Here is a 27,025-nt window from a genome sequence, read left to right on the forward strand (position 1 = left end):
GCTGTTTAAAGGCACAGTCAACTTAGTGTTTGAACTTCTGATCCACTGGAATTGTGATTAAGTGAATTATAAGTGAAATAATCTGTCTGTAAACAATTGTTGGAAAAATGACTTGTGTCATACACAAAGTAAATGTCCTAACCGACTTGCAAAAACTACAGTTTGTTAACAAGAAATGTGTGTAGTGGTCGAAAAATGAGTTTTAATGACTCCAACCTAAGTATATGTAAACTTCCGACTTCAACTGTATGCCAGTTCTGAAGAAATTTTATTAGAAAAATAATGTATTAAGGAGAAGCTAGAGTATTCAGCATTTAACCTTAAATGTATCCATGATCTTACTTACATGTTGAACAAAACTATGGTGAGCTGAGTAATGTGTTTAAATAACATTTTTTGCAGGTATTTAAGAGAAAAGTTACTTCTTAACCCTTTGACACATACCAACAAACAAGTGTGATCATTCTACAGTGGTCCCTGCAGGTTACGCTCAAACCGGTGTGATCATTCTACAGTGGTCCCTGCAGCATACGCTCAAACCGGTGTGATCATTCTACAGTGGTCCCTGCAGCGTACGCTCAAGCCGGTGTGATTGGAACACTTATTTAGAACGTCCAGTTTAGATTGACGCAACAGTCAGCGTTTGAGCTGGCCACACTTTTTTCACAGAAACATTTTGCACAAACACAGCCCTTACAAAGCTATGTCCTGAATGTGAACAGTTTGTTTTTGATGGCACTATTCAGACATATATAGAAGTAGCGACAGCATAACACAATCCACCAAACCCGGAAAATGTTGGTTACATTTCTCCTAGCGCTAACTGTGGGAAAAATGACGTAACACAAGCAGTCTTATTTAGCTAACTATTATAATAATTGAGTAAAACACTTTCAAAAAAAATCTAAAGTAATCCGACGATGGGTAGTTTGTGCACGCCACGATATTTGTTTTTTTGCGTAAACCAAAGATAAGAAGAGGAGACAAAATGAGTTTGCAGTATGTAATTATATTAAAGGGGATGTGTCATCTACCATCATTCACTTCTGGAAGTTTACTTGAAAGATGAGTGGAACATTCCTTTACCTCATTTTGTTATAACATGTTTGGTCTGACAGACGTTTACGTGACACCCAGAATGCATTGTATAATGTCAACAAACATGGTGCAAAACATAGATTGCAAATAGCTTAGCTCATCATACAAACTTCAAAAAACTATTTTACACACATCAATGGTTGGTGTAGCTGGTGCATGGAAGTCAGGCGCAGGAGATCAGAGATGAATGGACAAAGCACTTTACTTAGGCAATCATAATACAGAACGCAACCGCGTCACAAAACAAATGCCCACAGAACAAGTGATGCAGCAAAAGTACCGGCTGCCACAAAGCACTGGTAAAACAAAACCGGTAGTAGACCAGCCGGAAGCATGCCAACCTTGACAATAAACCTTGACAATAAACCTTGACAATAAACAATACCCCACACAGACATGGAGGGAACAGAGGGTTAAATACACATGTTAATAGTAGGAGATGTAAACCAGGTGTGCAGGAAGACGAGACAAGACAAAAAAAATTGAAAATGAAAGGTAGATCTGCGATGGCTACGGCGACATCGACCGCCGAACGCAGCCCGAACAAGGAGAGGAACCGACTTTGGAGGAAGTCGTGACAACATCATAGGTGTCCATTACAATAGATGCAATAATCAGAATGCATGATTTGTCACCAGTACTTGAAAATGTAAATAAAACTGTAAATACATTATGCTCCATTCATACTGTATGCTACAGTAGAAACGACAACACTATATAGAGAAAATAAGGCACTTACTTTGATAGGAACGCACACATGTCCAAAGTTATTATTTGTAAGGAGAACAACAATGAAGGCAATGCGAGCACCGGCCAGAAAATGTGCCAGGGGGAAAAAGTTTGTGCAAGACTGCGCAAATGTCTGCGTACTTGATCTGGGGAAACACTGGGGATGTGCTTAGGCTCTCATCGAAGAGAGAAGTTTGTCCGGCTCAGTAAAGCCTATCACATTTTGGAACAGTGAATGCATTCTGACATCACATGCATAAAAAAAACTTGTGCTGGGGTGACCGTTAGCTGACACTAATTGGTAAAGATTAACAGAATCCACTAGACACAATCTCTGAAATGTACATTTGTCACAGCATACACTGGGTGAAAAACACTTATCTAAAAGAAGCAGAAAAATGGCAGGCAGGGTAAAACTCACTGAATCACTGGCCACTTTAATAATGGAACACTAGTCACTTAAATAATAGAACACTAGTCACTTTAATAATGTTTAAACAACGTTTACTTTGTGCCTTACAATATATACATATGAATGAGTATTATATTCTACTGTATTTTAGTCAATGCCAGTCCGACATTGCTCGATTTAATATTTGTATATTTCTTCATTCCAGTCTTTTACTTTTAGATGTGTGTGTGTATTTTTGTGAATTGTTAGATACTACTGCACTGTTGGAGCTAGGAACACAAGCCTTTCGCTACACCCGCAATACATCTGCTAAATATGTGTATGGACCAATTACATTTGATTTGATTTGATAAGGAGTGAGAAGTAGATGTTTTAGTTAAGAAAGGGCTATTGATTTAGAGGAAAGTGGGGAGTTCAGAGCTCAGGGCCGTGTGCCTGGATCTCAGGCAAAGATAGACAATGGCCTCCTTTCTTCTCTGGGTGTAAATTATGGGATGAGGAGAGGAGAGCGCTGTCAGACTTACAGGCTAGCTAACCTTGAGATGATTTTGAAAGAACAGATCATAGTGTAAAATGCAGTGGCTGAACCAGCCCCAGCACACATTTGTATCTAAAACGGCCCAGGTATGTATGTTTATTTATTCCATTTTTGGGCTTTTTGGTTATTGTATTGCTAGATATTATTACTGCACTGTTGGAGCTAGAAACATGTGATAACATCTGCAAATCTGTGTAAGTCTGTGCTGTCCAGTCAGAGGTCCTAGGTTCAGATCCTGGCAGGGGTTTGTGGGTATGGAGAGGGTTAGTGGTGCATTGGGGGATGTGATTCGCTCGATTATGGTGGAGGATGGTGTCATTCGGAGATATGCACCGTGGTGGTGTGTGTTATTGAACTCAGTCATTCACAAGTCATTTCCGGGCCTAGTGTGATGCAGGCTCCATTCATAATTACCTTGGTGGCTGCCAGAGCGGCAATACACATCTGTTCCGCGTCTGATGTCACCGGGAGATTAGGGGGTCACCACTAACAATAAATACAGTATGTGTGAAAACAGGATATTGCACCTCTATAATGAGTTGAAACTGAATAGGAAGTGGATATGGGTGGCAGGGATTTTTTTCATATTATTTCTCCACCTTACCAAACAGTCAGAGAGAGAGAGAGAGAGATTCTTCCAAACACTGCAGGCTGTCAGGCCATCCATCAAACATAATTATTATGATGCTTTCTCTCTACTGCTGTTACTGTGTTTACTGCACAGACAGGTTTAGAGCATTGGCTACATATTAGAGGACTTCACGGGTCCAGAAAGTTGGACTCGTTCTGAAATGGTTCTGGGGCTTTCCCACCCAGAAACAAAATGCATGAATTCATTTATTTTATATAGAGACCCTTTCTGAACGGACCCGATGACAACTAGATCCATTCTGTAAAGACCTGGTCGGATCCAGACCCGATCCGAGTGAGGGAAACAGCAGAAAAGTCCTTTTTTAACCTACTAAATTAACCAGAGCTGATAAAGGCGGAGAGGAGGGAGAGAGAGGTGCCGCTCTGGCAGATGGGGGAGGGGCCGTATTGTGAGCGAGTAACACGGGGAACAGGGAGGGAGAGACGAGAGACAGCAACCAACCAAGCCGACTCGCGCTATATTAGTTTAGCTGTCATAGCTAGTTTATTTATCATCAAATATGATTACCTGTCTTGACTGCATCAAACCGGGAGAAGCTAGTTAAGCTATTAGCTATGCTAATTGAGGCTGCAGTGCATGACCTTTCTCATCCTACAGTTACAAATAAAAACAACTCCATTCAGAGTATTAAGTAGCAGCCTACCTGTTGGCTCTGGGTCGTTGTAGCCTATCCTTCTCCTTTAACTTTTCATTCCGTCTTCCATTGATTAGATATCTAGAGGCTCTATGATTATTGCTGCTTTGATGACTTATGATTGGCCAACAACAACAACAAGATACAGGTGCCATGTTCCACTCTCTTAAAAAGCAAGAGCAGCAGCATAGATTATAACATTTCCATCTTTCTCTCTACTGCAGATTTCACATTTGAATCTGTACTGGCCCTTCCTTCAGTTAAAGTCCAGTTAAAGAAGTTTTATTTTTACAACCAACTCTCTATTTTTGATGTAAAATGACATATTATAGATGGGTCCAGAAACCTTTTTAGTGATTTCACATGTTTTATAGAAACTTACCCCAAACAGCAAATCAGTTCCTCATCCTCGTTGTGTAGTATGGGCTCCCGAAGAAGAAAATACATAAAAAAATGCTCCAAAAACATTCAAATACATCATTTTAGAAATTGCACAATAAGCTCTCACTATAGTGATGCAGGTCTTCACATGAAATTGTGTCATTCCGAAATTCATTCGCAACGTTATATTCCATTTTGTTTCAATAACTCTTCATCCATATTACAGGTCACTTCCAAAATGAAGGAAACACTTGAGTAAATGAGGGATACAAAGGTTATTGAAAGCATCAGGTGTCGGGTATTTGGGTACAGGTGGATCCGTGATGACCTCTACTACTGTCACGCTGACCTTAGAAAGCCTTTTTATTTCTCTATTTGGTTAGGTCGGGGTGTGATTAGGGTGGGCATTCTAGTTTTCCTATTTCTTTGTTGGCCGGGTATGGTTCCCAATCAGAGGCAGCTGTCTATCGTTATCTCTGATTGGGGATCATACTTAGGCAACGTTTTTCCACCTTTTGTTTGTGGGACCTTGATTTTGTATAGGTGCTGTGTAGCATGCAGAACTTTACGTTTGTTTTATATTTTGGGTGTTCGTAAGATGTTCGCCTACCACACTGCACCTTGGTCCAATCCATCTCTAAATGATCGTGACAACTACATACAATCCACCACACTAAATATTGTTTTGATCTGGATACCTGACAGTTGTGAGAGGGAAAGCTCATGGGCTCTAAGTGTTGAAATTATGCAGCTGGATTTCATTCAACAATCTGCTCAGAGAACTCCTAAGACTGATAAGGCAAAGCATGGATTCAAAACATGAGAACATCAATGGAGTCATTTTCCACACATTGCCTGACAACTTTTTATCAGTAAAGAGAGTTCCTCACTTCTCAGTCAAACCTGCAATGTATGTACCTCATACAATGTAGATTCTCTATCAATATTGTGAAATGAACATTAGACTATCCGGGTCCATTCAAAACCACACGCACAATGAGAGCCAGTGCATTAAATTGTCATAACGTGGTTTCCTGCCAGACATTTTGTCTGAACTTGAGTAAACAGAAATATGCTGATGTTATGACTATTCCAGCTGCTCCTCAACTGAGTGCTTTGTACTATTTGTGAATTTGAGTGTGAAAGCATACAGAAATAATGCCTTTCGCACTGGCTCTGTTACTGTCACTTTCACGCCTTGAGCTGCATTAAACATGTACTTATTGCTCGTAAAATGTTCCATCACATCAATGAATATTACACTCAAACATTAACACTTGTGGATACTTCTTGAGTTATTGAAGGTCAGCACAGTGAAAAAATGGAGGCATGTATTTATACAGTATATTGATGTGTGTATTTTCTGTCATTTCTGTCATTTAGGGCTCATCTGTAAAAGAGACCTTGGTCTCAGTATGATTCCCTGATAAAGTAAAGGTGAAATAAAATCCATATCGGATTGCAATGTTTAGATAAATGGCTTTTTTTTAAAGACTTTGCAATTCAAATGTAGGAATTGTCTTCTTTCATTCTATATAATGGAATGCATAAACATAATTTATTATAGTTACTGGCATATGTACTGTACAATTAAGGGTGTCCTTGCTGCTTTTTAAAAAAAATAATTTAAAATACTGTGGCATTTCTTATATTTAGATTTCTATAGGCAATGATTGATAACTGGCATTATGTTTATAGAATATAGATGTATTGTTGATCAGAGTGCAGCTGATACACAGATGAGACCAGTGTTGTGTGCGTGAGACAGAGAGGCAGCTGTGCTGGCTGGAGCCTCTGTGTGTTAGCAGTGATTTGGTCCAGCTCTCTGAGGCCCCCGGGGGGCTGGCTCCTCTGGGCCCCAATCTGTCACTGCTGCTGCTGCCCCTCATCAGGCTCGAGTAACCCAGCATGCCTCTCCACGCCCTCTCTCAAGATCTATGTCTCTATGTCGTACTGCGTGTGTGTGTGTGCATTTGTATGCGTGTGTGTGCATGTCTGTTGGGTCTCGCTCTCTCAGCTGCAGTAGTTTGGCCACACACACCGCTTTTGCGGTCATACAAGTGTTATTTGTACAGATAGAAGTGTGTTATGATTAAATGCTCAGACCAGGCAGTCAACTGTGCCAAGCATGACATTGTGTACTTTGAGATTAAATCTTTCGTAGGATGACACAAGGTGTTAAAAGAATAATGTAGTTACATGTGTTTTTATGTCTTCTTATTAAGATTTAATGTTACAGTTCGTTTGTGGCTTGGCAAAAATCAGCTTTGACATGTAAAATTATGTTTTTATATTGAAATTGACGGCATAGCAACGGCAAAAATAGTAACAATGTATCTAATTAATCTCCCTTCTTAGGGTCAGAAGACCGGAGCAGAGAGGTACTTTCTGAAGGCCATCCAACTAGACCCCACTAAAGGAAATTGCTATATGCACTATGGTAAGTAGTACAGTTTGGGGGTTTTGGGTTTCTTTTGATTTACCAAAATGATATAAAGGTTATGCTGTATACTAAGGTTAATCTTCTGACATGCCATTGGCCACATTGAACCAACCAAATAGTGTACTTTTGCACTACAACAAATAATATCTGTATGTTACACTGTTCTGACCTCATTCAACTCATGAGTTGAAATTCAAATTGAATTGGCCAAACTCCACAGGATGTAGAATTTTTATTTTGAGTTTGAGTGGCAGGAAGTAGAATTGAATTCAGTGCAATTCAAAGAAATTCCACTCAGTCATAAAACATGAGTTTCATTAAATCTGACAGGTCACACTTCCAGATACCAAAGAATAAATAACTTTTCTCTGGAAACAATGTTCATATGCTCTTTTAACACTTAGTGCTTAGAATAGACAATTATATTTCCACCAACCATTTCATTTGTTTGGTATTTTTCCCTCCATATTGAACAAAATCTAAGTGATTATTGAAATATAATAACTTAGAATATTTGCCTACAGGTTTTGTTTTCCTTCATCATTCAGTTTAAGAGTTTGTCCTGAAAATCATTTTTTTCAACAATACTGTATGTATATAACGACATGTTTGATGTTTTATGTACAAGATGGATATTTTTATAGACTAGACCTAATATAGAATAGAAGCGATATTTGAGGTAGAATAGAAGAGGTATTTCCTTTCATTCTAATTCAAAATTGCAATTCTGTATCCTGTTTACTACTTGAATTGGATTTATAAAAAATAAAAATAAATTTAATCTGAATTGAGGCCAACCCCGAGAACAAGTCATTTCTCAGGACCACTCTCTCTTGTGGGTTTTTGAACCAAAAGAGACACACACACACACACAGACACACATCTTGACTGGATCCCTTCCAGGTAGTTAGCAATGCTGGCTGACCTCTCTTCCTGTATTAAGGTTGTGTACGTGGCTGGTTGGGGAGGATAGCGTGAGGGAATATTCACACTATTGACCAATGAAGATAAACCCCAATTTCCTCACATTGTTCTCAAATATGACATGTGCACAGACGTGGAAAGAAGGAACGTGACAGTTGACATGTCTTTTCTGCTGAACACCATTTGATCGAGAAACAACCCATTTGATCTCTACTAAGGTCACTTCAAGTGTCCTCTTTGAAACGTGGGTTTGAGAGCGAGTGCCAGCAGAAGAATTTGTGGTAATGTACCGTGTGATCAATCTTTCGTAAAAATGTCTTGATATTTTAAGGAACAGCTTTCACGTATTCTTAACCACTCCAATGAAACAACCGTTGACATATTGAAATCTATCCCCTGCCATAGCAGTGTTTCTAACATGGAGGTGCTCTGCAATACATTGGAAATCAGTCAGTGCCGAAGTGGTCTCTCCTTTACCTAAGACCTGTAGCAGCAAGGTCTACATTTCATCCGCAGCTATTTAGGAAAATATGCTTGGTTTCCACCAGTGGTCTGGGAGCATTGTACAGTAGTGGAGCTCACCAAAACCAACAGGCTATTAATTCCTCCACAAACCTGACCCTCTCCGAGAGGTCCGACCCCAGTTCATGCCCCCATCAGAGATCCACACTCTAGCCTCAATAGGATGGGCTACAAAGGCCCTGCTCTATAATTTCAGCTGCACCTCAGACATGCAGAACTCCAGCCAGACCCGACGCACATGTCAGAGAAACATATCTATCAAGATCCTCCTAATTGGACAAATGGACCTGAGCGATACCCAAAGAGCGATGGTACGCTCTGCTTGTATCTTGTGTTTCAGCAAATCATTGGTAGGCCGTCCGCTGTCCGCCCTATCTCCACGGGCCAAACACAATATTCCCAGAAAGTATTCATCCCACTCTAGGAATACATCCACATACAGCATTTTAACTTGGTGTTTCTGTTCTCTCTGGCTGCTCCCAGGTCAGTTTTTGTTGGAGGAGTCTCGTCTTCTGGAAGCGGCTGAGATGGCTGAGAAGGCGGCGCGTCTGGACAGCGGGGAGTTTGATGTTGTCTTCAGTGCAGCCCACATGCTCAGGTGAGTGTTGGATGGGACGGACACACTGTGAGGGAGGGGAGGGGACAAGAGCTGGGGGAGGGAGGGAGAGCGTCTATGGTCTGTACACTTTATCTCAGGGATTACAGCGCTCTACTGCCAGTGTGATTTACTTTGCCGGCTGCTGTAATCCCCTTCTCTGTTGCTGCAGCGGTAGCCAGGGAGCTGCCATCTTGTCTTAGAACGCCACGCAGCTACGTGCCTCCCTCTGCACTCCCTCTGCTGTTTCTGGCTCATTCATGAAAAGCCCGTTTAAAATCAGAGCAAAGTTCAGCAGCGCGGCGTCTGACTCACAGTTCTCCTGGAAGCCGCAAGTTGTTGTGTTTGAGGCACAAGCCGCGAGTGGAAATGTGTAAATAGAGGAACGTGCCAATTTACAGTATGCCACACAGACTGAGGGAGCTCAGCTTAGAGCCAATAATATTATATTTACTAGTTTAGAGATGTCCCTTGTTTAGACTTATTAGGGTAAATCAGGGTTTATCTGTGTGAGAATTACTACTGCTGGCTGTGGGAAATTACGACTACTAAAATCGTTAATGCGATGTCTTGAATCATTGTGCTTCACTGAGGTAGTTTTTGCAGTTCACTTTCTTTACCAAAGACAGAAAGAGGCTGTGTCATGCAGTGCTATATAATGTCTTTATCCAGCTGGTTTTCACATGGTGGCCCACTGCACAGCACTCTGATCCAGGGGGATGTGCAGCACCACCAGCAGAGCTGGCCATGCTTTACAGAGCCTCTTCCAGGGTCCGGACCCCTGGCTGTTAAAGAGGGTCTCAGGCTGGGCTCAGCAAGGGGCTCCCCACCACTGCGCTGGCATCGCTCTGGAACTCATGTTCTTTATGTGTTTGTCTTGGAACCAAGACGTGAAAGGCTGGTGGGGGATACTAGTGAATCTGAATAGGGAGGATGGGGGACTGGGCTTTCAGATGTGAAAACCTTCTCTTATTGCTCTCTGGGGCCCTTGGTCTTTGACAAGTTTACTTCCTCACTATCCATTTCCCCCGGCCTTCTTTAAACAATCAGCACGTTATTCCAAACCTTCGTAGGGCTACTGAGCAGCGGCATCAGCTGGCAGGCGAAGGGAAGGGAAGGCTGGCTGAGTGCTGTCTCTCAGGGGAATGTGCTAATGCTGCCCTTTAAGTGCTCAAATCCCTCTGCATGCCAGACCCACCGTTCACTAGCTGTGTGATGTCACAACACACTTCCGGGAAGCCAGACTTGTTTGACAGAAGGAACAAGGAACATTTGTGTAACGTTTGTGTGTGTTGTTGCTCGAGACAGATGGGCTCGCCGTAGTTAGTACACATATCGTACACTGTCTGTTGTTGCTGAAGCAATTTGTTCATTAAGTTCGTTTTTTGAAACTGCGTTAGATGTACTGTGCTGCCGGCTGTTTGACTTGTGTGTCTGTGCGTCTGTACTGGGGTTAATAAAGCATCGTTAGATGACCAACTGTCAGGGCTCGACGACAGAGGGCTCGGCGGTCGTGTTGCTGATGTGAAATATGTTCCAACATTGTTTCATCCAGGGAGTTCTTTATTTTCATTCACTCATGATCCCTATTTTCCCTCCCTCTCTTCCACTCCATCCTCTTCTAGTTCTCCTCTCTTGCCTCTCTTCCCAGCAGCTTTATCTCAGAGGACTTGGGTCTAACCGACGGCAGAAGTTTGTCGTCTTCTCTCATTGTGCTCGCTGTGCTCTCACAAGCCACTACCCCCTGGCAATACTTTGCCACTCGTATGAAAGATCTTGTTTGTCTGGTGACAATGGTTTGGCGGCTCTCCAGTTCGCCAGTCTGATAATGATATGTTTATAGACTTGAAAATTATATAGAATTAGATTAATTCTCGAGAAGAAATTCTATTCTGAATATGATTGCGGTTATCGCAACACATGGTTACGGTCACGGTTAGACACCAAACCCATATTTGTCATCGCTGCACAATTTCTGGTATGGGGCACTATTTAAGTTACTTTTGAAAGACTATTTGTTAAACAGTTGAATGAGGTTACGCAAGGAGTTATTGTTGAGAAAATAAGTAATACTGCTTTGAATGATGGTCATTTTGTGTGAAGTATTTGTTTATTCAACTCTTAGTTGATAAATGATGATCCATGCTGCTCAATTGCGGTGTTAGCTTGGGCTCTGCTTTCTCGATTTGCACAAACACAGGGTGCTCTATTTTAACTGCCAACGCTTAAATATAAGGGTTGGCAGTAGCGCTATAGGTCCTGTAGTGTGTCAGAAATATGTTTTGCTATTTTCACAGCCGGAATTATGAGAACAATAGCTCACAGTAGCGCGAAAGGCTGGGTTTTGAGGAATAACAAGTAATAGGTGTGACGAGGGCTTGGCCACTCACTGGCCAATCAACATCCAGTGTTTTCTCATTAGCCTACTATGTTTGGGGAGTTGGCAGTCAACATAACATTGTTGTAATTGGCTTCAATGAGCCTAGCTTAGCCTACATGCCTTTACGCATCACTCTTCTCCTAAAATAAAAAATACTGTATTGTATGTATGAGGCAATAAGAAAATAAGAAAAATATAGCCTAGGCCTACCATTGGTACTGTATTGTAGAACTGAATCATTTAAATACGTTTGGAGGAGCGCAGCTTTGGTAACCGGATGAGATATGGTCTTTGGAGATGGGGATGGATACTTGAACGAGCTAAATTAAGTATGCAGGTAGGCATATGTGTGTGTGTATGTTTAAGAATGTGCAGTATATTTTCAATTCGAGGCACTGAAATTGAAATAGACCATTTAAACAGATTTTATGGATAGCTACTTTGCAAGGCCAGGATAAAAAAAGACAGTACATTGCTGTGGAACCAGCCTTCTTAGCCTAGGCCTAGGGTAAGGGTAGCAGAGGGCTTGATATGAAACAGAAAACAAGCTAAATAGTGTGTGGTCAGAAGCATGATATCATAAGTCGCTTCTCTCGTACAATGGCACTTGTACAAAATGTGCACATGTCGACCTAAATGTCTTTATGCGTAGCATTCACACATCTATAAAAAAAATAATAGGCTCCTGTTATTTGTATTGTTGTGCGAGGCAGATTCTCTAACAAAATGCTGTTGATATGGCATTATAGGAGAACTGAATAGTTTGGAGTAGCGTGTCTTTGGTAATCGGACGAGGGGCGCTCTTTAAAATGGAAATGGGTAGTCTACTTGAACAAGCATAATGAAGTATGCGGGTATGTGAATTGTGAATAATGAAAAAGCATCAGGGTAAAAATCTCTAATATATTTCACAGCACTCTCAGTAGACCATTTAAAACCCCTTTATTCATAGGCTACTTGGCAAATGGCCAGGATAAAAAAAAGATGTGCCTATGCGATGCTGTAAACCTGACAGCAGCAGGTAGCCTAGCGGTTAAGAGCATTGGGCCAGAAACCGAAAGGTAATTGTTTCTAATTCCCGAGCCAGCCGGTTGAAAAATCTGCTGTTCTGCCCTTGAGCAGGGCAGTTAACCCCCAACAACAACTGCTCCCTGGGCGCCGAAGACTTTGATTAATGCAGCCCCCCACACCTCTCTAATTCAGAGGGAAGACACATTTTGGTTAACCAGCCTTGATTAAGGCTATGCTTTGTTTTTAAACAAAATGGGGGGAAACCAATCATGTTTTTTATGATTCTGAATATGAGATGCACCGGCACATAAAGCACAACTCTTCCGCCAAAATCAACTGTTAAGACCTGCTTTTTGTGGGTCTTAAAACATCCCATTAGCGAGTGAATGTTATTTATAATAAGGGTTACATCAGACTCTCTGAAATGAAACTGGATGGCTCTCCCCTATACCCAAAATAATGATTAAAACATCAAGTGGATAGCAGAAAACATGCCTACCGTTTACCTTCACTTCTTGGACAGGTCAGAGCCTTAAATATACAGTTTTAGAATTGTTTTTATGTCCTATAAGCATGACATGGCAACACAGGAATTTTGATGCACAGAGCTGCGGGCCAGAAGGTTGTGGGAAAGACCACCGTGGACAAGAGTAGGGGTGGAAAGTTCTCCTTTATAGTAAAAGCATTGCATCAATCTGTTATCTTGTTTGCAGGTCTGAGAAAAATGCAATGCAATTCTGTCATTTTAGTATTAGCAGAATATGTTTTAATAACACAAGCATGACCCTCTCCCATTTTCCTCTTGGTACCCATTCCGTACATTTCAACACACTCCTTAGAGCTGTGTGAAATTGTCACTTTTGCCCTTGTTTTTAAATATTGCCACTCCTCCAACCACAGCGCCAGCAAGCTGATGTTAGACAGGTAAATTGCAGAACCAGGCATTAGGACTGGAAAATGCCAGTGCCCCGGTTTTTACATGACGAAATTGCAAACTAAGGTGCATTTTGTCCCAAGTCGAAAATAGAAACCAGTGTGTTTGAGTTTTCATAGTGATAACTTGTGAATAACAGTGACACATGCCAGTATCCACACCTCCTATACAAAGGCCTTGGACTGAACTGTATCAACAGTTATTGGAGGGAGGCAGGGCTCTCTGCACTGAGTAAGGATTCTCAATGATTCTCAATCCTCATTGATGGATATAGTATGACAGATGCCGAAGCCAAGTTGTGTTCTTTTCTTGAGTTTAATCGCATGTCCGTACAAAACATCTTCACCATATCATTTCACACCACAGACTCCATCCCAGTCCCTCATACCACTACTGGTGTCACCTCACGGTGAAAGGATCCACCCATGTCTGTTGACCAGCCATTACCACTGTTGCTTAACAACATTGGTCTCAAAGGAAGCTTAATGGTGTTGTGTATCATTTGTTATTTTGTGTGCATTTTTTGTTTTAGCATCTCAAATGTGACATTCTGATTTGGCAAAATGAAAATTGAATGAGGGAAACTCCTCCCTACCGCTGGATATTGTGGTGATTGAAATATTGGATTCTAGAGAGAACTTGGGATTTTGCTATTATTATCAATAACGCAGACTGACATGAGAAGATGAGTACTGCGCATTTATCAGAACTGCTTCTCTTGCCTCTTGACCTATCAAACGTTATGTTCATATTCTTATCTTTTATTATTTCTCATTGTTGTTTCGTTATCGATAAAGAACCTGCAAGTAAGGATTTTGTTAGACGATGTATACCATGCATATCCCGTACATACGTCTTTTGAAACTTGAAATCATAACGTGTTCTGATTAAAGTTCAACAAGAATATGACAGCACTTATGCTCTGCAGAATAACCTGTAGGTCAGGTATTAGTCTCTTTTGACAGACTATGAGATTTTGTTCTGGGTTCAGAGATAACTCAGGTATGGATATCTTCGGGGTGTTGTCGTGCTAGTCGTGGAATGTGAAAGTGGCTGTATAGCGCTGCAATATGGAGGAAGATTCCTTAATATGGCCAGACAGGCTTAATGAAAGCCCTGTTCAGTTCAGATGGTCTTGCTTTCATCATTACGACTCGGGACTCCGGAGCCAGCAGTCGTTGACTCCGTCCTTGACTCTGTCAAAGTTAAACTGTTTGCAGTGAGACAATTGCTACCATCAGTGAAATGCAGCTGTGGGTTGTAAAAATGATTTCTGATTTATAGGAATATGAATAAACGGAAAAACTCTTGGCCAAAGGGAAAGAGTCACACAGTCAGGTAGGACAGTAATCTAAGTTTACTAGTGTAGCATATTGTGGATGGAGATGATGAACATATGGAGAACGTTCTTGTTTTGACTGTAACTTTTATTGGAGAATCGACAGACTCTAAGTACTTCTAGTCTTCTGGGATTTGCAGGCTACCCATCTGTCTAGAGGTGCCTTTACCTTACATTACTATACTGTTTGCACTGCATGTTTTGTTGGTGTGTTTGTACAGTACAATTAAAAATCATGATATGATGCTCCCAATTTTTGTAAAGTACATAAACTTGCAACACATTTTCACATGGGTTTCTGTGATAATCTCCTTCCTAGGCCTCCTTCCTAGTTTTCAACCCCAGCGACAGTACCAAAAACAATAGATAGAAGACAGGGGACAGGCCTTTGAAGTGATGTTTGTTCTTACTAAGGCAATGGTTGATGAGAGGCCTATTGTAATGACACGCAGGTCAAAGATCATGACACAAAGGTTGCGACCCAGGATATAATGAAAACAATCAGGGCATGCTGTACACCACTCAGCATGGAGGGCTGTCTGCTGAAAGGCCTGCAACAAATTGCCTGTTTCATTGACTCCTCTCGTTGCTACACGGCATTCTCCGCCGTGGCCTAACCTTACTGACCCCGTAGCAGCATTAAACAGACAGAGTTCAAGGTCTCTTATGAACCCTCTGAAGTTCGAAGCAATAAAGATGAGGGATGATTGCTTTTTGTGCTTTCCTTTGCAGACAAGCCAGTCTCAACGACGCAGCCGAGAAGTATTACGGACAGGCAGCCAGCATAAGACCTAACGTGAGTACATCAACCTCTGTTGACCTATTATTACTCAACATGATGGACACTCTGTCTGCAATCACTGGCTGTGTGGCTCTCTGACCAATCACTGCTCTGCCTGTTTCCTCACAAAGGCCTGCATTGTCAAGTCATCGGAGCTCTAAGGTTTGTTTGTGTAGCATCAATCAGGGACTTCAAAGGAGGGGCCAGGGCAATTTAAGGGTGGTCCGATTGAAAGGAATAATGATAATAACACTTAGTCACAGGGCTTTGCTGTGTGGATAATGAATAGACTCAAGTAGTTGAGTATCATTTGACGACACAGATTTGACTTTGTTTGAACTGCAGTGGGGGACATAATGTTTGGCCTCTGTGGTCTTAATGTTAGTTCCATCCTGATTAGAAGAAATCACTTGTCAAGGAACAATCCGAGTTTGTCTGGACAGTGTCACCCGTCGTGATGTTTGATTCAGCCAACAGAAATGTTTCCTGTAGATGTAAACGTACAACATACACAATTTACACCCACCACATTTGCCCACCGTGTTTATGTAATATAGAGTGTAAAAAATGTGCAAATAGTTGTGTGCTTTCAATGAACTATCTTGTATTATCCTGTATCAAATTCCCACCGTTTTAGAGCAGAAAGATCCTCATTATTGTCATAATGTAGTTCAAAGCAATGCATTAATAGAGACAGGACATCAAAGAGTGGAAGGTGAAGTGTGGAGCTCATTTCTATAATTCAGTGCGACTAAAGGTGAATTTAGATAACCCTTGTTAGGAAGAAAAAAAAAGTCAAAAAGTGTACGATTCTGGATTTTTTTTTACAGCGAAAATATCTGAAACCCTTAGCAGAGGCACTCTGGAGACAAAAACGACAGTCTGGCCAAATGGAGAGGAGGTGATGAGGGAGGGATAAAATAGACAATCGTAACATCAGTAGCCTATCAACATACCCCTCACGATGTGTGCTGCGCACAAAAACAACACGCCACACTCGTAGCCTAGTTTGAGCAGAATATCATCTGTCGGGCAGCAAGAGCACGCAGCTCAAACAACTGGTTGTCCCTAAACTAGTTTAGAGCGGTAGGGTAGTTCAATTGAACTAGTTTCTCATAATTAGTTAAAATAATTAATCAGTGATTTGTATTTCCTGCAACTTTCTGAAGAAGTAACGCCTGTTTGTGAGCGACCATGTGTGTTGTGTTGCCAGTCAGCGTACCCAAACAGTCATTTCTAAGGCTTTCCCCAAAACCCTTTCTAATTAAATGTTGACTCCAAAGTAGACCTACCTGGCAGAATGATATCATGATGATTTGTAACCTATCAATCGGGTGGTAATTTGTACAAACTCTGCCATCACATGTACACTAGGCCTACTGTACATTGTACAGTACAGAAACACCACTAGTGTCATTCCCTGGCCATAGAGAGGCTTTTATTCTCTATTTTGGTTAGGCCAGGGTGTGACTAGTGTGGGAATTCTAGTTTCTATGTTTTCTGTTTCTATGTTTTGGCCGGGTATGTTTCTCAATCAGGGACAGCTGTCTATCGTTGTCTCTGATTGGGAATTATACTTAGGCAGCCTGTTTTTCCACCTTAGTTGTGGGTGGTTGACTTTGTTAGTGGCCTGTAGCCCTAGTCAGCGTCATGGTTGTTGTTTCTTGTTTTTTCTTGTATTTGTTGTTTTTGTTGTTTTTGTTGGCTCTTGTTTTTGTTGACGACATTCAAAATAAAAAGAAATGTACGCTCACCACGCTGCCCCTTAGTCCGGTCATTTCCCTGACGACGTTCATGACAACTAACCAAACATATGGTTAATTAAAGGGCAACTACACCTCTCCCAATGTAGAATTGCAGGAAATTAGCTTCAAAATAACATACAAAATCCTAAAGCCCCTAAATTAAACTTTTGGTGTTGTATTTTATTAATCTCAAGGAACAAATGCAGGCTCCAGTCAGCATTTTTGCATTTTTGATATACCATGACATTTTAACAATTCAACCCCTGACTGTGCTTTACATGTGAATTAAAATTCAGAGCATGTCGGGAGTGTGTTAGAGGCCATTGTTTGAGAATCTTAAAGGTCTCATCGGTTCGATCTCCTTTGCCACGAGCAAATCATAAGCCAATCACCACAGAACGCAGGGTGTTCCCAAAGCATACTTTTTGGTACCCACATGGACAGAAAGTGAATGCAGTGTTGAATTTGATGAAATGCAGACTAAATCATCATTTGATTTCTCCTCCATAAAATGTTGTCGGTAACAGTGCAATGCATTAGATTAGGGGAGTCCGGGGCTGTGTGTCACACTTTTGACTTTTTTTTCTCACCTGTAGGCCTATAGGATGAGACTCTTTTCAACATTATTAGAAAGACCAAGGTCTTGGGTTGAAATGGCTTCCCTTTAGTCCTTGTAGCTTATTCCAAAATGGGAGATCTTACCTATCAAAACACTGTCTACTTGAAATAAAGAAATGAATGTAGCCTACAGTCTTAGAAATAGCCAGGTTATTTTGATTGAACAATATTGTTTACAAAATTACGCAGTTTATACTTTGTAAGTATAACTTATTATATAACTCTCTCCAACTGAGCATAAAAACTAGATTATGCTAATTACCACATGTCTTGACCTAGCAACTTTGAAAATAAGTTTGAAATATAGCTATCCCTTTCCTCATTCCAACAAACAATTGTTCATGAATATCTGACTCCCATAGTTCAAACAATGAAAATACCAAGACTATACTTTCACCTCCCATAAAAACACACAAATTCCCTTCACCTCAAAGTAGTCACACATTTTAACCTTAAAATGACTAGACTACACAGCACCCTCTAGATTGGGAGTAACAGACTAAACTATACTGTGAAAAGCAACCTATGTAACACAGAACCCCGGTCTCCCCTATTCCCTTGTGCAGTTATTAGAATGCTTATTGCGCTGTTTAATCCCCCATTTTGTTAGAAGACCAGTAGAAAGTACAAATGTGAACATTGGTACACTCAGGTGAGTCTCCATGATTAGGCTATCATAGATGGAGTTAAGGCAAGCATTTTGTCCAATAAATGAATGACTTGCATGCACACACAGGCAGTCCCTGCTGTGAAGACATCTTATTATTGTATAAGATAGCTTCATTCTTCTGGTGCTCAGCAGTAAATATGAGAAAAAGATAGAGCGTGAAGCTGAAGCTGTGCGATCCATCCAAGTGTTCCTGTAGAAGTCATATCTAAAATTAGTATCTTTCACACTGAGATATGTGAAGACGTGAGAAGTGTCTTGTGTGTGATGCTTGAAGTGTAAAGTAAAATGTCAGAACATTGGCTGAGATGCAGAGCAGCACGATCATCTGTATCTTCTTTCCTATGTGGTTGTCTATTTCAGGAACAGATCGTCATCATTTTCACATTTTCATCTCTTAGCATCCACAAATAATGTATGTAAACATGCATTTGATGCAAAAACAGAGGCATTTTCAGCCCAATGGGGTCAAATAGTTGGGACGCCTCCTTTGCCATTTGGCCTGCTTACAGTGGAGGCTAGATAATTATTGAGGATGTTCATCCAGCTTCCCCAGTATTACCCTCTGTTCTCTCTGATGTGACTTGACTTGGACCATGTTCCTGTCTATCTTCATTTGTCATTCGGTGCTATGCTTCAGCCTCTGTATTGCTTGACTGCTTGACTTTTCAAATGATATCCGTGTGTCCATTCACTTTGAGTAGGACTGGACGATTGGCTTAAATCGAGGGCTTTGGTGCCTCAACCCTCCCCTGTCTCCTCCTGTCCAGAGACCAGCCTATTAGAGGCCTACGTAGGGCACCATAAAATGACAGCATCTGCAGCCTTTACATTTGTCAGGCCAATTAGATATGGTCCCTATGCTTTCTATTTACAGTGGAATTAAGGGGGTTTATGGCCGGTCGTTGCTCCCTCCTCATCATACTCCCATGGCATTAAGCAGCTGTTTCTTCTGAGGTCCGGCAAATATGTTGCACATCTGGTGGTGCTTCTGTCACGACTACATGCCAGAGGATAGGGTAGCGTAGGGTGGGCGGAGGGACATTGGGGCAGGAAGGGGGATCTTTTGAAGCTCGGCTGGAGCAGGACTAAAAGGAAAAGCAGGAAGAGCAGTAGAATCCCTACCCAGGAGTCCTTGCACACCATTCCCTACCCAGGAGTCCTTGCACACCATTCTCTCTAATGTGGAAGTGTCTTGTGTGAAGGCCTGTGATGCTATTTCATTGTGTTCAGCCAGATCTTCTCCTCTTCTCCTCCAGGGGTCACAGCTTTAACTTCACCTGATTATTCACTCCCAGACAGCTGGTTTCAATTTGTCTTCCTCAAGAAAGTTAGTATTTAGAATTTTAGTATTTTATTTGGATCCCCATTAGCTGTTGACAAGGCAGCAGCTACTCTTCCTGGGGTCTAAAAAGATCTACAAAACATTGTGCGTTATACAAATTTACATTGCTCCAATATTACATTACTAAGAACGAGGTGTTGTTTAATCTGTTTTTTGAATCTGATTTCATGCTAGCTTGAGTTACCTGAGGTGAAAGATCATTCCATGTCGTCACTGAGTGTACAAAACATTAAGAGCACCTTCCTAATATTGAGTTGCATCGCCCTTTTACCCCCAGAACAGCCTCAATTCAACGGAGCTTCCACAGGGATGCTGACCCATGTTGACTCCAATGCTTCCCACAGTTGTGTCAAGTTGGATGGTGTACCATTCTTTGGATGGTGTACCATCCTTGATACACACAGGAAACTGTTGAGCGTGAAAAACTCAGCAGTGTTGCAGTTCTTGACAAACTCAAACCGGTGCGCCAGGCACCTACTACCATACCCCGTTCAAAGTCACTAAAATCCTTGTCCTGCCCATTCACCCTCTGAATGGCACACATACACAATCCATGTCTCAATTGTCTCAAGGATTAAAAATCATTCTTTAACCTGTCTTTCCATTAGAGGTCAACCGATAATTGGAGGACCAAAAAAGCCGATACCGATTAATCGGCTGATTGTTTTATTTTATTTGTAATAATGAATGAACACTTATTTTAACTTAATATAATACATCAATTAAATCAATTTAGCCTCAAATAAATAATGAAACATGTTCAATTTGGTTTAAATAATCCAAAAACAAAGTGTTGGAGAAGAAAGTAAAAGTGCAATATGTGCCATGTAAGAAAGCGAACGTTTAAGTTCCTTGCTTAGAACATGAGAACATATGAAAGCTGGTGGTTCCTTTTAACATGAACATCAATATTCCCGGGTAAGAAGTTTAGGTTGTAGTTATTATAGGAATTATAGGACTCTTTCTCTCTATACGATTTGTATTTCATATACCTTTGACTATTGGATGTTCTTATAGGCACTTTAGTATTGCCAGTGTAACAGTATAGCTTCCATCCCTCTACCTGGGCTCAAACCAGGAACACATCGACAACAGTCACCCTCAAAGCAGCGTTACCCATGCAGAGCAAGGGGAACAACTACTCCAAGTCTCAGAGCGAGTGACGTTTGAAACGCTATTAGCGCTCACTCCGCTAACTAGCTAGCCATTTCACATCAGTTACACCAGCCTCATCTCGGGAGTTGATGCAGCGCAATGCTTGAAGCATAGTGAAGAGCAGCTGGCAAAAAGCACGAAAGTGTTGTTTGAATGAATGCTTACGAGCCTGCTGGTGCCTACCATCGCTCAGTCAGACTGCTCTATCAAATATCAAATCATAGACTTAATTATAACAAAACATTTATTCTTTCAGTGAAATATGGAACCGCTACGTATTTTATCTAACGGATAGCATCCATAAGTCTAAATATTCCTGTTACATTGCACAACCTTCAATGTTATGTCATAATTACGTAAAATTCTGGCAAATTAGTTTGCAATGAGCCAGGCGGCCCAAACTGTTGCATATACCCTGACTCTGCGTGCAATGAACGCAAGAGAAGTGACACAATTTCTGCTGGATTTCTTTTAGCTAAAAATGCAGGTTTAAAAATATATACTTCTATGTATTGATTTTAAGAAAGGCATTGATGTTTATGGTTAGGTACACATTGGAGCAACGACAGTCCTTTTTCGCGAATGCGCACTGCATTGATTATATGCAACGCAGGACACGCTAGATAAACTAGTAATATCATCAACCATGTGTAGTTATAACTAGTGATTATTTTTTTTTATAAGATAAGTTTAATGCTAGCTAGCAACTTACCTAGGCTTCTTACTGCATTCACGTAACAGGCAGGCTCCTCGTGAGACAGGTGGTTAGAGTGTTGGACCAGTTAACCGTAAGGTTGCAAGATTGAATCCCTGAGCTGACAAGGTAAAAATCTGTCGTTCTGCCCCTGAACAAGGAAGTTAACCCACCGTTCCTAGGCCGTCATTGAAAATAAGAATGTGTTCTTAACTGACTTGCCTAGTTAAATAAAGGTGTAAAAAAAAAAAATACAAATCTGCAAAATCGGCATCCAAAAATACAGATTTCTGATGTTATGAAAACTTGAAATCGGCCCTAATGAACCGGACATTCCGATTAATCGGTCGACCTCTACTTTCCATACTTATTATTCTCAGATAATGAGACTGAAGTGAGTTTGTCAGATGTTCTGAGACCTAAAAACATGTCTAATGTTGAGATGAGTCCATGTCTAGTTGTACTTATTGTGTAGACTCACACAGTTATATGCACAGTTAGACTTACTGAGGCTCTGGATTTTATATGAAGGTTATCCTAATTTACACAAAGTACAGTACATAGCTAAAAATCCTAGGTCTAAATACTGTATGTCATTACCAAGCAGGCTAATATTGGCTAGCTAGCTAGCTCCCTTACAGTAGCTAGCTCGCTCACTTGCTGACCTTAGCCTAATGTTGTTAGCTAACCCAGATAACTTTCATAGCTAGCTAGCTTGCAACCACCACTAATATTGACATTGACATGCTAGCCGTATTTCATCATCAGGTGGTGGTTAGCCATGTAGCTAACTTAGCTGCAAGAATAGCTTGCTAACATTAGCATGCTAGACAACTAACCTAGTTAACGTCCGTAAGTTAGACTATTAGATAACTAGCTATACTAGCTGATAAAGCCATCCATAGGGAAATGTTTGATTTAGCTCATTCATAAAAAACTAGCTAGTTATCTTACCTCTACAATGTTTCCTGAAGTTTTTTTAGGCTGCCACCTCCGCCATCATGGATAAGCAAAACTTGCATTGCATGGCCTTTCCTGTGCTTGAAGGAGAACTGGTCACAGTCTCCTCCGTCTCCATAGAAACCTTTCCCCTCCCTCACGGAAAGTATTCAGACCCCTTGACTTTTTCCACATTTTGTTATGTTACAGCCTTATTTTTGTTTTTATGTATCCTCAGCAATCTACACATAAATACCCAGTAATGACAAAGAGAAAACAGGTTTTTAGACATTTTTGCAAATGTATTAAAAGTAAAAAAAAACAGATATACCTTATTTACATAAGTATTCAGACCCTTTGCTATAAGACTCGAGATTGAGCTCAGGTGCATCCTGTTTCCATTGATCATCCTTGACATGTTTCTACAACTTGATTGGAGTCCAATTGATTAGACATGATTTGGAAAGGCACACACCTGTCTATATAAGGTCCCACAGTTGACAGTGCATGTCAGAGCAAAAACCAAGCCATGAGGTTGAAGGAATTGTCTGTAGAGCTCCGAGACAGGATTGTGTGTCGAAGCACAGATCTGGGGAAGGGGACCAAAAAATGTCTGCAGCATTGCAGGTCCCCAATAACAGTGGCGTCCATCATTCTTCAACAGACTCTTCCTAGAGCTGGCCGTCCACTAAACTGAGCAATCGGGGGAGAAGGGCCTTGGTCAAGGAGGTGATCAAGAACCCAATGGTCACTCTGACAGGGCTCTAAGGACTGGGAGACTAGTCAGGATCAAGGCAAAGATGAATGGGCCAAAGTACAGAGAGATCCTTGATGAAAACCTGCTCCAGAGCGCTCAGGACCTCAGACTGGGGTGGAAGGTTCATCTTCCAACAGGACAATGACCCAAAACACACAGCCAAGACAACGCAGGAGTGGCTTCGGGACAAGTCTCTGAATATACTTGAGTGGTCCAACCAGAGCCCGGACTTGAACCCGATTGAAAATATCTAGAGAGACCTGAAAATAGCTGTGCAGCAATGCTCCCCATCCAACCTGACAGAGTTTGTAGCGTCATTTCGAAGAAGACTCGAGACTGTAGTCGCTGCCAAAGATGCTTCAACAAAGTACTGAGTAAAGGGTCTGAATACTTATGTAAAAGTGATATATCAGTTTTTAGTTTTTATAAATTAGCAAACATTTCTAAAACCTGTTTTTGCTATGTAGTTATGGGATATTGTGTGTAAAATGGTGCGGGGGGGAAAATGTAATCAATTTTGGAATAAGGATGTAACCTAACAAAACGTGGAAAAAGTCAAGGGGTCTGAATACTTTCTCTGTGCGTCTGTTAAGGGACACGTGGGGCTGTCTAAGGGACAATGCGATGAATTCAAAGGCAAGTTTGATGTATTTATCAATTTAACTCCTCTTATGAGAGGAGAGGCGCTACTGGACATATTGTTCCCATATAAATGATCATGCAACGTATCATCACTCATCCAACCTTGACACTGGAAAAACAGAGATGATAAGTTTCCTAGACTGGAGCAGAACAGCCCAGAGCAGAGCTGAAAACGATTGTTACTGCAGCTAGCACAGCTCAGACCAGTGTGGACAAAGCAAGACAAATGCCCAGACAATGGGAGAGTGTCTGTGGTTTTAATGTCCACGCCTCCAGGAACTCATTCATGACTGGATGACCAAAAATGTCTTTAGTCTCCATGACATAAGAAGTATTTTTGGTCCTGTACCTTCGGACTAATGCTTCTAGGTCCTGGGGCTACTAGGATAAGAGATGTATTATTTTCTAGCAGACAGCTCTTAGAGCCTGTTGAAATTACTAGTCAAGCTTCTATTTGTTCCACACAATGTATGTTATTTAATCGATTACAACATACAAGTTGAAAATTATTTTAGTTTTACAGTCAAGACAATGCATTTAGTTTTATTTCCAGAGATTAGTATCAACTTCAAATATTTCACAAAGCCCCTGTTGTTTATACAAATGTGCATAGTGGGGTATGTTTAGAAATCTGTAAACCTTGCAGCATTTCCCATTCCGTATATAGTCACTTTTTCCCTGCCGTGCTACAGTGTTGGCAGCAGCATCACCCCACATTGTTTTACGGTCTAAGGCTATTATAAACTTTCGGGGGAAATTTGCGAAAATGTCAAACCTTGACATAAACACGTGGCGTTTCATGAGACAAAGACCTATGGGTCATGATTACTTATGAGTTATTCTATATGACTTCATTTCATACTCCTCTCTTTTCTTTTTCTTTTTTCTTTTTACAAATGGTAAATAATAAAAAACAAACAGAAATCATCAACGCCCACTTTAGAAATCACGTGTACGGTAACACGTGTCATGATGCTCATGAACACAACTAGTGTTATTTCTTCCACAACATGCTGTCGAGTCAACTTTTACATTCCAAACAGTAATGAATTATCATGTGCTATTACTCAGTAACAGTCGCTTAACTACACAAGTACACTTCTGCTCTACTCCTTCAGATAAAATGGAGATCAGATGTGAGATGTGATACACTCCCATGGTCTCTATTTAAACTCCCAGGGATTATTTAGATGGTGCACTGAACACTTGCACTACTATTCTACTATCCCGGGTGACACATCCCTTGGACTGGTTCTGGTATTTGCCTCATGGCATCAGCAGGAAAAAACCTTATAATATGTTAATCATGTGGCCCACTTCAAAGAGCTGGGTTGAATTGTGGATATACCGCCCCAAACAGGCCACAGAGACATGGAGAAGTCCTGACACAAAACTCCCCTCAGAATGGCACTACGGACTGGGCAGTCCGGATTGCTGGTCCAACAGCATCACTACTGTCACAATATGGCTTCCAAGATGAAACGATGTCCCTGTTAAGTGGGACTGTTTTAGTTGAAGGTCTGAAAAATGACTATTATTCCTATTGGCTGACTCATTAAAGAGGTTAAAGCCCTTGGTTGAATTAACCTATCATGACATTTGTCCTCAGTTTTGGTAATTGGGGGTGGCAGGGTAGCCTAGTGGTTAGACTGTTGGACTAGTAACCAAAAGGTTGCACGTTCAAATCCCCAAGCTGACAAGGTACAAATCTGTCATTCTGCCCCTGAACAGGCAGTTAACCCACTGTTCCTAGGCCGTCATTGAAAATAAGAATGTGTTCTTAACTGACTTGCCTAGTTAAATAAAGGTAAAATATATATTTTTTAAATATTTTAATAGACGTTATTGTAATCGGTCAATAGAAAGTATGTTGTGTTGGGTTTGCGATAAAGAGAAAGTAATTGTTGTTTGCTGTTTTCTTCTGTCTTTTCCTTTTTTCTCTTTAGTTCATTCTCTTGGTTGTTGGTGCATTAGGGGGTTCTTGGGGGTGGGGAATGGAATTAATTGTTTTGTTTTTTTTCTTCTTGGGGGGGGACTGTGGGAGGGGTCTCGAATGGTTGAGGGACAGCTATTGAGGAACTGTGGGGGGATCTCGGAGGGTTCGGGTTCATGTTTTTTTGGCCCTTGAGCAGGGCATTGACCCTGGATGCTTGTGTATCGCTCTGAATGGGAGTCTGTTGGATGACTGGTATGGGGTAGTTGTTGAGCGCCTTCAATGCAAGTATATTGTATGTTTCCGATATTCTATAAATATATATTTTTTGTTAATAATAATAATAATAAAAAAGAAGTAATTATGACCCATAGGTCTTTGCCTCATGAAACGCCATGTGTTTATGTCAAGGTTTGACATTTTCACAAATTTCCCCAAAAGTTTATAAAAGTCTTAATTTCTTCTCAGTGTGTGAATAGAATTAGAGTTTGGTTTCCGGCAATAGAATGACTCCATTCTAGTCAAACAAGCTTCAATGTGATTAAAAATGTCCTGCTACTTTTTTCAACTTTAATCAATGTCCTATCAATATTCTCTGAACTTGTTAGTGTTAGACTGTCATGCCATCTCTTTTGAGAAGTACTTTCCTTTTGAAAATGTTTTTTTGGCCATCTAGATTCATACATGAAGTACAGTATCAGTCAAAAGTTTGGACACACCTACTCATTCCAGGGTTTTTCTTTATTTGTATTATTTTCTACATTGTAGAATAATAGTGAAGACATCAAAACTATGAAATAACACATATGGAATCATGTAGAAACCAAAAAAGTGTCAAGCAAATCCAAATATATTTTAGATTCTAGATTCTTCAAAGTAGCCACCCTTGGTTTTTATTTCACTCATCCCAAACCATCTCAATTTGGGTTGAGGTTGGGTGATTTAATTGTGTTCTTAACTGATTTGCCTAGTTAAATAAAGGTCAAAAAAATAAAATATATACAAATATGCATGCATGGATCTGTATACAATTCATGGAAGCTTAAAAATGGCCTAGTTATTCCATGGCCTGCATACTCACCAGACATGTCACCCATTGAGCATGTTTGAGATGCTGTGGATTGAAGTGTACAACAGTATGTTCTAGCTCTCGCCAA

At 40.8% G+C, this 27,025-nt stretch overlaps 1 protein-coding gene across 1 annotated transcript in view; it reads left to right on the forward strand.

The window, feature by feature from the left end:
• The window catches only part of tmtc2b (transmembrane O-mannosyltransferase targeting cadherins 2b), a 169,895-nt gene that overhangs the window by 138,930 nt on the left and 3,940 nt on the right, over positions 1-27,025 (forward strand). Inside the window, exons 9-11 of the mRNA XM_020481051.2 lie at positions 6,803-6,884; positions 8,817-8,931; positions 15,325-15,388. Of these exons, the coding sequence (XP_020336640.1) occupies positions 6,803-6,884; positions 8,817-8,931; positions 15,325-15,388 (261 nt within the window). The remainder of the gene's footprint in view (positions 1-6,802; positions 6,885-8,816; positions 8,932-15,324; positions 15,389-27,025) is intronic.

The sequence above is a fragment of the Oncorhynchus kisutch genome, linkage group LG4, assembly GCF_002021735.2.
Source record: "Oncorhynchus kisutch isolate 150728-3 linkage group LG4, Okis_V2, whole genome shotgun sequence".
NCBI lineage: Eukaryota > Metazoa > Chordata > Actinopteri > Salmoniformes > Salmonidae > Oncorhynchus > Oncorhynchus kisutch.